Consider the following 13,922-nt stretch of genomic DNA (forward strand, 5'->3'; position numbering starts at 1 on the left):
AAATTTTAAACATTGAATATTGATAAATGATTGACTAATAATCTATATAATATTTGAAAATTGATTATTGCGATTGAACATGATAGTCTGTGATTATCATTTGCGTATTAGGTTTTAGAATCTAATCGGTTATCGACTATCTTTTATTCTACCCCCCCCCCCCCCACACACACACACCCACACACCCCTACATACCAATCAAACACTACTTAACTACTTGCGTGCTGTGAAAAGCTTGTGCATGTTGGGATGGGCTATTCCAGAAATTAACGGCACCTACACTAAAGAAGACGAAAATGGAATTGTCCTATGTCTTCTTTAGGGTTAATCGTCCTTAGCAATTGCGAGCACCAACATGCTATATACAGCACCCTGCACTCTTTTAAGTCCGTGATCACTATTTTTGTGTCAGTTCCTGCAGAACTGACACCTTTAGTACAGGTTTGACGATCACGTGACAATTCGAATCATCATATCGAAATATCACTTGCTCTGTAAAAATATCAATATCGATATCGATACTATTCGTCAATTCAGCCCCAAACCAAATCGCCCACATGCCAATTCGAACCCTGTATATTGATGTACAAAAAAAGTTGGTCAAATTTAACTATTTCGTGATTTTCTCCATAACCGTTGTTTTTACACCAAATCTGTATTATTTAGATGAATTGATGTCTTGCATTCGGTCACAAACCAATTCGTTGTACTTTGTGCAATAACACTCTATCTTTTAAACCAAATATCCTAAAGAGTCGTGCGATATGTCGAACTTTTCCTCTGGTCATAAAGAACAAAACAAGTCAGCGTTCGCGTATCTGTACGTAGCCGCAGTTTGTGGCCCTCACAACACGGGCTTCCGGTCCTAGGAAATGGAATATTACTGATAAATATATAAAGATGGCAAAACCAGTAAACCAGTTTAAGTTACAAATAAAGAAAAGTCTAATAAAAAATTACATCTAATATTTAGGGATTATTTAATGACCTCACCCATCCCCCACCCCCATCTCCACTCCAACTATCAATTTCTTGTGTGGACTGTGGAATGTCTATATGAAATGTTATAAATATTTATATTGGAGTCTTTCTTTGCATGTTCTTCTCCTCTTTCTTTTTTCTTTTATTTGTTAACTTTGTGTAATTGTATGTTGTAACTTAAGGCAGTGTAAGGGGGTGCTCGCTTCAGGCCTCTGGGCCTTTTGAGCAGCTCCTCATTCAAATGTTGTGTCTTTTATATTTTGTATGTTGATTTGAATGAAAATAAAATGATGATGTATTATGATGATTATGTACATCATTTCCTACAGAGTCGTGAGATATGTCAAACTATTCCCTTGGTCATAAGGAACCAAAAACGTCAGTGGTCGCATATCTGTAGGATCATTGGTAAATAAGATATACTCACTTTTTTTTATTTTTAACCAAATATCCTAGAGAGTCGTGCCATATGTCAATTTTTTCCTCTGGTCATAGGAACAGAAAAGTCAGTGGTCGCATATCTGTAGGATCATTGGTTAATGAGATATAGTCACCTTTTTTTTTAATTTTGTGCACTTAACCCTCTATCTTTTTAACCAAATATCCTCGAGTCGTGCCATATGTCGAATTTTTCCTCTGGTCAATAAGGGAAAAAAAAGTCAGTGGTCGCATATCTGTAGGATCATCGGTTAATGAGATATAGTCACTTTTTTGTACGTTGTGCACTTAACCCTCTTTTTTTTTACTTCTGGATATCGTTTGGAGTCAAATGATTTTTCATTTTAAAGCTTATGATATATTTTCTAAACACGAAATAAAACAAAATTGACCGCGAGCCGACTTTACAGCTGTTTCGAGATGGACGGTCACATATATTCATTAACATATTAAATCGTTTATCCCTTTTGGTCAATATCGAATTGGTTTGTGGCTGACTTAGCTTGGGGCCAAATGCATGAATTGGCATATGGCCAAGTCAACTGTGGACGAATTGATTTGGCCGAATCGGCCTGATACCAGGAAGTGCCGAAAAATTACGTACTTTTACAAGGCAAAAAGCAACTTTTCTAGGCATTGTTGACATGGTGCCTTCGCCCAAAAAGGTTTCCTACTATAAAGACCTAACTTTTGAAATGGTTTGTATGTTTGAAGGTGCAAAATTAACAATAAGCTTAAAATCATGGCCCGGTTTACCGCCGAGTTTTGCAAGTCATCATCAACGCAACGACTTTGACAGATGACGTCAGAGGACAGCTTTCAAACATAAGTCTTGATAGTAATACGCTGTTTTACTTAGCCTATATCTGGTGGCAGCAGCATTTTTCTACAGTCACGTGATAATGGCGCTGGCGGATAATACACGGGGGGAACTGACGGTGTCCACATCTTTTTCTTTTTTTCTTTCTTTCTTTCTTTCTTTCTTTCTTTCTTTCTTTCTTTTTCAGTTTTTTGTATTTTATCAGTACTTGGAGCTGGTGGGGGAGAGAAAGCATTAAAATACATTCAGGAAAAATACAACTCGAACCAAAGATGAAGGCTCCATTTCAACATCAAAATTACACAAAAAAAAAAAAAAAAAAAACACCAGACAATGAGCAGGTTCAAAGACCCACAGAAGGAAGATGACAAAACAGAGTCCTGACCCTATCCGAATCCTATTTTGACCTTTACACAAATAAACCACCAGCCCTCTTCTTCATCACATACAATATTTTTTTATAAAAACATCCAGCATGTCCAGTGTTAATTAAACAAAAATCTTTTTGTATTGCGCTGGTATAGGAGTTGCAAGGGCCTGATACTTTGCTGATATCGAATGATGAAATTCGCCATCTTCCTCCTGTGAAAAAATTTGAAGAATAGAAGGCTGACGTTGCACCAACACACGCAGGCCTATGTAAATGTATAATTAGGCCTATTTAATGATAAAATGAACTACCACTAAATGTTCTTGTCAGTGCTGCAGTGCAAAACTTCTCTTTAACATTACATTAAAATAATAGTTACATTGTAAATTGGAACTGACACCAATTTTTTTCAGGAATACTTGTTAGAATACAATTGATAGCTCCTTGATCACTGATTATTGATTACCAACTATTGATGATCAATTGATAGCTGATTGATCACTGATTATTGATTATCGACTATCGATTATCCCCAACATTCGTGAGCTTGACATTTTAAGCTGAATTTGGTCAATAATAGCTGGCCACTTTACAAAGTTCCCTTTTAAAGGGCAACATTTCAGCAACTAAATCAGCTACGACCTCCTTATTACATAGAATGTATAACCAGCCAGTCATAAAAAATAAAATTGGATATTACATTTACTTTCAATGTCAGAGGGGGTCAATGTCAGACCCCGTGCTGTTGAAAAAAAAAAGTCTTCCCTTTTTCACGAACTTATGATAATATATCCATGATATTTTACGGGTCTTTTAATGCTCAAAATATGTTAACTACCTGCCAAAGTCTAATCTGCGATTCAGTCAAAAAAACTAAACATCTGCAGCCCCCTCCTGCATAATGCCAGACCCCCCCCCCTTAAAAAAGCTTTTACAAACATCGTATAATATGGTGAAAATGATGAGGATGCCACTGAACGCAGAGCGTGTTGTTGTGGCACCCTTTACAAAAAAATTAGTATTAAATAATATATGATAAACAAAATTATAGACAAATAATAAATACAATTGCAAGATATATGCCTTGTGGGTATAAAAAAATTAAAAAATAAACATGTTTCATGATTCCTAGTCTAGTCTCCTACACAGCCAGTTTGTGTCGGTCCTAACGCTCGTCGTTCCTAGTACGTTCGTGACAGCCGCATACAGTCTGCCCCGAGACTACATCTAACCGCAATTGCAATAAGCTTATGGTGGCGCTATGCCCGGGCGCTATGCTGAGACAAATATATGAAAAGATCCATTCCCTCATTTCAAATCCTAAGTTTTGGTTTCTCTTTTGTTCAGAAACCAAAAATCAAGGGATTAAAAAGTGGAGATGAACTGTGCTGCAATCATAACACTATTGTGATGGGAGGACACAAGAGAGTATATAATCATAAGTATATAATGGCCTATAAACATAAGTATAATGGCCTATTGTGCTAACATTATCGGATATCTATCAACGCGGGCGACAGTTGATTCACTCTGTCGTAGCTGGCATACTTTCATCTAATTACACCCCGAGTTCTACGAGCCCTTGGCATAGGCTATATATTGAGGGGATGGGGTGGGGGGCTTTGTTTATTTGTATGAAGTATAAACGATTCATGATGATGGAGATGATTTAATTATGAATTAGTTTATTCCTGGAAAGCATAATACATACCTCTTACCTAGGCGGCCATCCCCCTCCCTCACCTATATAACCCCGTCTCCCCACACTACTATTCAAATTCCACTCTTGAGCTCCCCCCACATTTCCCGAGGTCGCACACAGTTATATAACAAACTCAAATAAAAACTGAAACGGCTTGGTACAAATTATTGGTTTCTAATAATGGGTACAAACAAAGAAATGGGTAATGACATCACTCAAGTGCTTAGGCAGGATAATAGGAAAACACGTGACCAAAACCAAAACTAAAACTCAATATTTGAAATGAGGCATTGATTCACCTTGGGTGCATCGAACCAGAGGTGGTGAGAATAGATTCTCATCTTCTCTCACGACTGGCTGTATCTATTGCTCTAAGCATTCAGTCCAGATTAACCATATTTGAGTTATTCGGGCTATTGGAAAATGAGTAGGCCTATTAATAATGATCACACGTGTATGCTATTTGTCTAAATAGCCTAAACAGAGTTTGGTGTTTTGTTTGCCTTGGAAATCGCCATGGTGTATATTATTCGAATAACAAGAAACAAACACCATTATCATATAAATAGTACCCTGTTTACTTTTTAAATCAAAATGAAAATAGATAATTTAATATGCCTAGTTCGATTACTACCCAGCAAACACAAATATATTACAGAAAACGTTAAATGTCGGGTTAAAGGATATGTGAGGGTCAAGGGTATAAAAGGTTTTTTTAAAACCTTTTATACATTCTAATATAATAGACTTAAGTACACAAAATGTTTTCCAAGTGATATTTGACTATAGTATTTCGAATTTTGGTTTGAAATGTTGTTGTATTATTTTTTTCAGTATAACACGTTTTAAAAAAGAGTTTTCATGATTTTTAAAAACCGACATTGATATGTTATCAAAATGTTTTAACTAAATCCAAAAACACATGCATTACCATGTTTTAAAAACATTTTGGTGTTTGCTGAAAAGTATACATAAGCAAAACACTTTGACAGCTGTTTAACGCAACGAAATAGCAATGGCGAGAAATGATGCTGCACAAACTTCTGTTGCTCGTCCAAAACAGACAATTCAATCGCATTATGCCGTAAGACGACACGATCTTTTCGCAAGATGATTTTTGTACGGCATTTTCCACACATAAGTGAATAAGCAATCTGCCCGTTCGAATTCGGGTTGAAAAAATATAGATTTATTAACTTCTTCTTGTCTATACTAGGTCAAATTGTAACCCCTTCAAAATGGATTTTATAACATGTCGGACTCTACTTGTTCTATTTGGATTTTGATTCGCTTCAAAACAGGACAAACATAACATTTTTTTTTGTCATTTTGGTACGTTATTTTTGCTACCAACCGCAACGTAACCGCCTTCCACGATTGACTAATTCACAATGAATTTCACCCTCTAGATGACATTCTTACTAATGTTCGACTTATGTAGCATGCTTTTGGCGTCCCCGTATCACATTTCACGTACATTTTGCAATCTCTCTATTATTAGCAAGGGAAAAATTTGGGGTTTTTTTAAATTACATTACAACATGGACAAAAATATTGACAAAATCATGCGTTAGAGATTAGGGGAATTAGATAAAGCAATTTTAAAGCCATACTATAATAAAAGTTAGAAAAACATTCTACCATTTTCAATATATAAACTTCAAAATACACTCTTTCAGCTGAGAAAGAATATATTTTGTGTACCTTATGTTAACCGGTGATGTCCGTCAAAGTTTGTGAAATGTATGTGACTTCTGTTGATGGCCCAAATAGCGGGGTTTGTCATTTTATGTATTTAACACATTTTGAGCATTTAAAGACCCTTAAGTAGCGTGGAAATATTATCAATGGTCCGTGAAAAAGGAAAACATTTTTGTCACTACTGCAACTTCTAAATATTACTTTAGATATTGAATAGGACCAAATCAGAAAAGACAATATAAACTCAACCCAGAAAGCATCGAAACGATTATAGATAGCAAAGAAATATATAGCAAAAACTTATTTAATGTATATAAAGCGCAGCTTTCTCCTGCGCATTTTGATACCTTTGATTGCTCTACGATATCATTTGGTCGAGTTATGGGCGCTTGAGTGGCTTCAAGTCGGATTTTGAAAGTTCCACCATCTATAATCGGTTCGATACTTTCTGGGTTGAGTTTAGAAGTTTTATGCGATCTACATCTGACAATGGTGAACCAGAAAGCAATAAATTTTCTTACAGATTTTGGATATATGCTAATTACTAGAGTTACTATAATGGTCAAATAAATTTTTCCATTAGTTCAGCGCCATGCAAAATACCACTAATTAATTTTGGTTACTAGAAGTTGAATATCGGTTTTAAAATGTTCTTTCAATTGATTTTGTGCTGGAATGCGCGCGAAAATGTTGACTTTCATCGGTAAGAGGGGCACAGAATCAATGCTGAATTGGTCAATTTGGCATCCCCTTAAGGGTGGCGCCGGGCATGTTGCCCCTCCTGCCCCCCTCCCGTAGTTACGTCATTTTCCGCCATATTATGCTTTTACTGTGGGTTGATCTTAGAGTTCGAAAGCCTAAAAAGTTTCAAACTTATAACATTATGTTCGTGCGAATATTGATGAAAGCCGTATAATTTTAGACGTACTGGCCCAATTAATGGTAATTGAACATTTGGACTTATTTCCAACACTGATTATAGGGACGTAATTATACTTACAATGAGGTTGAAGTCCAAGAGATGCGTCCATATGGTTATTCTTGACTCTATACTCCTTTACCTATTTTTAGGTAAAAGAGGCACATTCATCATATTCACAGTATTAAAGATCCTTCAATATGTTACCGTTTTGCAGCAAATCATTTATATCACCTGCTCTTGTTACTTTTTCCTTTGACGGTGCAAACACCTGCTTTAGTAACCACAAAGGGGTGTGTACCGCCGCTGTGTTAACATCACGAGTCTAATACATGTTCATATTTATATTAGTACAAAGTACAATGAAATAATGAGTGCACGGTATCTTGATTGCAGAAACAAATCGCCGGCACTCATAGCTATCTGGGCTTTGTCACCTTTGGTGGCGCTATACACACAATATCAATAAATTAAACAAACTAAAAATCCTCTCGTGTAAATGTTGACAAGGTGTGTTTATGGCACGGTAAAAACCAATCTGAGAGTTGTATGATGTTTGCGATGGTTTTGAATAAAATTACATTGATATTTAAACTTATTCGGAAAATTCTTGCTGCATTTCTTACTTTTTTTTTCATTTTAAGGGATAGGGTATGAACGTTTGGACGGTATTTATTGTGGGACATTAGAGCACATCAGACATATCGAATTGCTTTCTGAATACGAAGAATGTACTTCTGATATCAAATAAGTTTGATGTTTTGAAATTCGCAATGTAATACAAATTTTATGGCAAATGATTACAAATTGATATTTATGATATTTAACAGTACTCGAAGTAAACTTTATAAATCTGATTATTTATACTTAAAGTGAATGTAGGTGAGATGAAAAGCCGACGATCAATTGACATTTTTGACCTTTCGTATTGAATATATGGATTTTTTCCCAAAACACCAAAAAAAATAGGTCTTTTGGGGGGGGAAAATCCATATCTTCAATATGAAAGGTCAAAATTTCAATTGATCGTCGGCTTTTCCTCCCAGCTACATACACTTTAAGAATATATCATTAGATTTATAAAATTTACTTCGAGGACTGTTATATATCAAAAATGCGAAAATTTTGATATCAGAAAGACATTCTTCGTATTCAGAATGCAATTCGATATGTCTGATGTGCTAGCTCTCATGTCCCACAAAAATACTGTCGAAACGCTCAAAACGCTCATTCCAGATCCCTTAAGCTTGTAAGAAAATGTACCCTTCGATGTCGTATGTGATTAAATTCCGTGGTGTCGTATGTTCTTCAAGGCTTTAAAAGTCCACCGAGTCATTCATTCATTAATGTCCTATACTTGTCCTATATACTTTTACCTTTCGATAAACGTGGAAATCATTATATTCCATGAGGTTCGACAGAGGTGGAGCTAAAACCCACGCCGCTATCATGGATACAGTATACTTCCAGCACCTTAGACTGCTCGCCTACCTGAGTTATTGGTAGCCATCTTGAAATTTGAACATATAATGGCAACTTCAACATACCACGTGACAAGCAAAGACAGAAAACGTACCATATTTTGGAATGTTATCTGCTTAAGGCCTGGGGTATGGGCAAACGTAAAGTACAGGTAAGTGAGGATTGGAAGCGACGAGTTACCCCCAAATTACAGCGGCAGGTAGTGACTGGGCTGCCGAGTGCGAATATGTATTTATTTTGGAAGGTTCATGTTTGTTTTAAATTTTGGGACGTTTTTTCTTAATTTTGATATTTTTGGTGATATTTCAACAAAAAGCGACATGCCAAAGACAAATCTTTGGGCACATACTTTGTTATTGTCAATACAGCTCTTTTTACATACGTTACCATTCGCTTTGGTGATTTACTTATACTATACATTTTGTGACTGCAATTTATCGTTTTCAGTGCGTTTTAAGCTTACAATGAAATTAACGCTGATATCTGGAAATGCTCCTTTTAGAATTTCAGTCTGGTCGTCGACTTTTGCAAGCAACAGAATGCGGATTGGCTCACGACGAATGTTATATTCCTCTAGGTGGGTCTTTCTACGATATAATTACTTTGAATTCATTGTAACAAGATTATAATTTATCTCTGTATACAGGGTTCGTAGCTGCATTTGGAAAAGCTGTAGTCTTTGGCGCCGTATCAATATCTCAAAAAAGGGCACAACTAGCGAGAGCGTCTTCATATTTCCCGTATGAAATCATGCGTCTACGCCAATATACTATACTATTAGGCTGAGTTCACATAGAAGTATACGGTATACGGTATTCGCTATACGAAATACGAAATACGCTCATTCGATCAGGCTGAGTTCATATAGGAGTATACTATGTGAACTCAGCCTGATCGAATGAGCGTATTTCATATAGCGAATAGCGAGTCTAGGCATGATAGGTCAGTTTACCAATTTTCTTCGTCTAATCAAATGCTTGTAAGTTTACTTCTTGAGGTCACATTGCATTCAATGAGGTGTCATAATGTGCAGAATTAGATAGTGCATCTATTTATAAAAAAAATGAATTTACCCACATATGGTTTAGTTTTAAAATTAGGACGGTATACGCTGCACTAAAATCGAACACGCACGATTCCCACTTATTCCCACTATACTACTATACGCAGGTATACGGCCTTTTCGAATAGTGCCCTCTTATGTGACCCGGTACTATGAAATTACCTTGCTCGATTTAAGCTATACGCGTACACCTGCAAAACGTGCACCGTATACCCGAATAGTATACTTCTATGTGATCGTAGCCTTATACCCGGTACTATGAAATTGTCTTGCTCGATTTAAGCTATACGCGTGCACCTGCAAAACGTGCACCGTATACCCGAATAGTATACTTCTATGTGAACGCAGCCTTATGGATACGTTGGTCGGTCATTATCAAACATGTGCTGTAATTGGCACCTGCTTGAGGTATCTCTTTGTATAATATAACCTATCAGCAAGCCGGGCAATGACTGACCTTGTTATAGACTTGATTGGACACTCTTAATCTGTTATAAAGCATACATATAAAAGACTGAATGGTTTAGCAGCTAGTCAATACATAATCCGATAGGGCACACAGTAGTTTGACTATGGAGTTAAATACCCATTATTGATTAGTCGCGGATATTAAAAGCAGAGTTCCTTTGCGTGTATAGCAGAAAATTATAAATAATAGAATATTTGGAATTTTGTAACTAAAATACTAACTGCATTCTGCATTTATTTATTTATGCCTATTTATTTATTTGTTTATTTACTTATTTATTTATTTATTTGGAAGATTAGTGAGTAATTAGTATATAATATTCCATGATTCATCGGTTTATTATTGATTGTTGATAACTTGAAAACTTTTCCTTAAAAAGCTCTGCCTACTTTTTTTCAAGGCTGGGAAAAATTTCTGAACTGCTAACTTATTTGGCGCGCGATCTGAGCTAGTCCTTTTCTGATAGCTGTGTCTCTTACAGGCACACTCCCTCTGGAATCCAAACCGGGTGGCACAATACATTATCGATTTTGACTCCCCGGACTACTGCTTTCTCTATTTGGGATAAAAGGTAGCTCTAAAAAGGGCAATTTGGTTTGTCTTTGGTTCTTCTGAAGTGAGTTTACTGTGCTGCTCTGCCCTCTACCTGGTTGTCTCCTTGACGATTACAGGTTTCAGCCCTAGTCCAATTGCGTTGCGTACTTTTCTTGTGCGCCGGAACCTCGCTTATAGTGAATGTGTTCCAAAACCTTATGATATTTTCTTTCCATGTCATTAACCGTGTGTTTCATTTTAATCTTTGATGCAACCAAAGCTCATCGGTGGAATTTTTCTCGGGGGAATTGAGTGCCCACGACATACATGACATATTGTATTTGATTATTTACTCCTGGTCTTACTAGTTCTCACTCTCATGATATAGCTAGTCACACAAGCTGTAACTTCTTTTTACAAAATACCATTGATTGTATTCAATTTTCACCAATTTACACTGTATTATCTGTCAATTAACAAAGTGAATGCAAGAATGATCCAATACTGGTTTCAGGTTGTCACTAGTGATGAGTCCAAGCTCACTAATGTTATTTATAATGTTATGTACAAGTTGAATCAACAAAATTGTGTTGACTGTAAATGGTTACAACATATTGAGTCGGTTTTAAACAATCTTGGATTAGGATTTGTATGGTTATTCCAGGGAAAAATGTTAGTAAATTGTGGCTTAAACATTTTGTTACTAAAATTCAAACTGACCAATTTAAACAAAAATGGAGTTCTGAAGTTTTTAGCTCCAGCAAATGTTCTAATTACAAATGCTTTAAAATTGATCCTACTTTTGAAAATTATCTCAATGATTTACCATGTAATCTTCGTATTATATTTACAAAATTTAGATGTAGAAATTTTAATATTCCAGTAGAGAAAGGTAGTTATTTTAACATTCAATTAGATTCTAGAACTTGTAATCTATGTAATTCCAATGATATAGGTGATGAGTTTCACTATTTGTTTACATGTAATTATTTTAGTAATGAAAGAAAAAAAAGAATTAAGGAATATTACTATAGTAATCCATCTACCCACAAATTGTTTGATTTGTTCAACTCAAAAGGAAAAGATCTTGTTAATCTAGTTAGATTTTTGATTCATGTGAAAAAGAATATATAATCTTTCTTCCCAATATTACTCAATTTGCTCATGTGATATGTTAATTATATGCCAGTTGTTATTTGATATACCATGTTGTACTTCTTATAATTTTCATGTTTATGTACATGTACCTTTTTGAAGGTTTTTCGTACAATAAAACAAACTTGAAACTTGAAACTTGTCAACTTGAAGCCGTCTCTAAACGCCTCTAAACATCTTTTGATCTTCTTTCAATAACCTACTCATTAAAAAGGGTCATATTTTCATTTTTTATTACTTAACCATCACTTTTATATTGGAAAGTTTTGAAATAATGTCTCAAAATAATTGTCGAATCAACTCGAACCATTCAAAATTTATTAAAATGATATTTTACTAAAATAATGATCCATTGAATATCTCCTCTACGTAAACGTTTTTGGTTTATACCCAGTTATCAAGAAATCCCGTAGGTTTCAATGAACAATATTTAATTACGTACGTTCAAATTAAAAAATCATGTTTTTACATAGTGACGGATGCTGGGGATACGCCACACAATATTTAGTTGTTTTTCCGAGTAAACGGCGTTTTACATAGTGATCTTAGATACGTCACTATGTAAAACGTCGGGTAATGTCATATATCAACATCCGTCAATTGCATAATTAAAGGCTTAATGTACGATTTCCTTCAAATTTTAAATTTGTCATTATATACTCAAAATGCTGAAATAATACTAGTAATAATGATCGGGAATGGTTTCTGTCCACTTTGAGCTGAAATAACGAGGTAACGTGAAAGAAACACTTCTTGTTATTTTGGCCGTTTAACATGCAGTTCTATGGGCGGACATAAAGTCATAATTTCTTGAATTATGACTTTATGTCGAACTTTGCTCTGTTTACCTACAAACACAACAAATTAGGCTGATTCCATTTAGGTGCAAGTTGTGACATGTGTAAACATTACAAATATGCCAGAAAATCAGGTTTGAAAAAAATTAACCAAATTCATATTATAAGATCGTACATTATGACTTTAATTAACTAATTAATTATGCAAACTTGAGCTTCAAATCTTGGTAATATTATATATTGGCCAATTTTCATAAAAATGACAAAAATCGACATCCGTCACTATGTAATGCACCCGACGAAGTATACAAGTATACAGGAATGTGATCTATAAGGACAAGGTCACTTACCAGTAGACCAGGCCAACGATTGTGGACCTTTAAGAACTCATATGACCTTGCGGAGGAATTATGTGGTGTATTGATTGAGGAAAATGAGCAATTCATTTCGCACGACGTAGTCTCGCTATTCACCAATGTTCCCATAGACGAGTACCTCGACATAATCCGCAATAGGTTAGAGGAAGAACAAGATCAGCAAATTCCTTTCTTAAACAAACTCATGGGTTATAGGAAGGAACCCCACACAGACCAGTACTTGTCCTTTACATCCCATCATCCACTTCGTCAAAAAATGGGTGTCGTCAGGACTTTACTCGACAGAAAAGACATAATTGTTACAGAAGAGCAGGATAAGATCAAAGAGGAAGAGCAGACAGGCTCTAGCCAAGTCTGGATATCCCAAATGGACTATTGACAAAGTTATGAAACAAATGGAAGATAAGCGCCAAGGAAAGACAAAGAAAAATAAGATCACAACTTCTGAGCATAAAAGCAAAAGCCTGGTGGTTATCCCATATGTAGCCGGAGTCTCTGAAAGAATCAGCCGAACCCTAAAGAAACATGACATCGCAACCGCTATGAGACTACACACTACAATAAGAAAAATGGTGGTCCACCCCAAAGACAAGCCAGAACCGGTCAAAACTCCTAATTGTGTTTACGAAGTTGCGGCTTAACTTACGTAGGCGAAACAAGAAGAACTTTTGGCACGCGGTTAGACGAGCACCGAAGGGAGGCGGAAAAGCGAGTCAACAAAAATCCCGGACAAAAAAAACACCCGGTCAAAACGAAAAGAATCCGATATCAATTTTAAGAACTCAGCTATTAGTGACCATGTAGCCAGGGCTAATCATATCGTTATGAATACGGCAGAGTGACGAATCCGCAAAATCGCTGTTCTGAGTAAACGGCGTTTGAAAATATTGGTACCATTCCATCGGCCCTTCTAAAATATGAGAACATTCGTGAGTACTCATTTGAAATGTATATTATAGAAGTGAATGTGCACTAATAATATTATTTGCAATACTTGCATGTTCTGAAACAATCGATATATCCATCAAAACAGGTATTTACAGCTATTCGGCTTTATGCTAAATCCAAAAAGTGTCAACCGTTGCACACAGAGTTACATACGGGGACGAATCCG

At 35.8% G+C, this 13,922-nt stretch overlaps 1 protein-coding gene across 1 annotated transcript in view; it reads left to right on the forward strand.

Annotated features, from left to right (window-relative positions):
- Positions 1 to 13,187, forward strand: part of LOC140169256 (uncharacterized) — a 41,356-nt gene extending 28,169 nt beyond the window's left edge. Inside the window, exon 3 of the mRNA XM_072192512.1 lies at positions 12,816 to 13,187. Within this exon, the coding sequence (XP_072048613.1) occupies positions 12,816 to 13,187 (372 nt within the window). The remainder of the gene's footprint in view (positions 1 to 12,815) is intronic.
- Positions 13,188 to 13,922: the final 735 nt, after the last annotated feature.

Source organism: Amphiura filiformis, chromosome 14 (genome assembly GCF_039555335.1).
Source record: "Amphiura filiformis chromosome 14, Afil_fr2py, whole genome shotgun sequence".
NCBI classification, from domain to species: Eukaryota; Metazoa; Echinodermata; class Ophiuroidea; order Amphilepidida; family Amphiuridae; genus Amphiura; species Amphiura filiformis.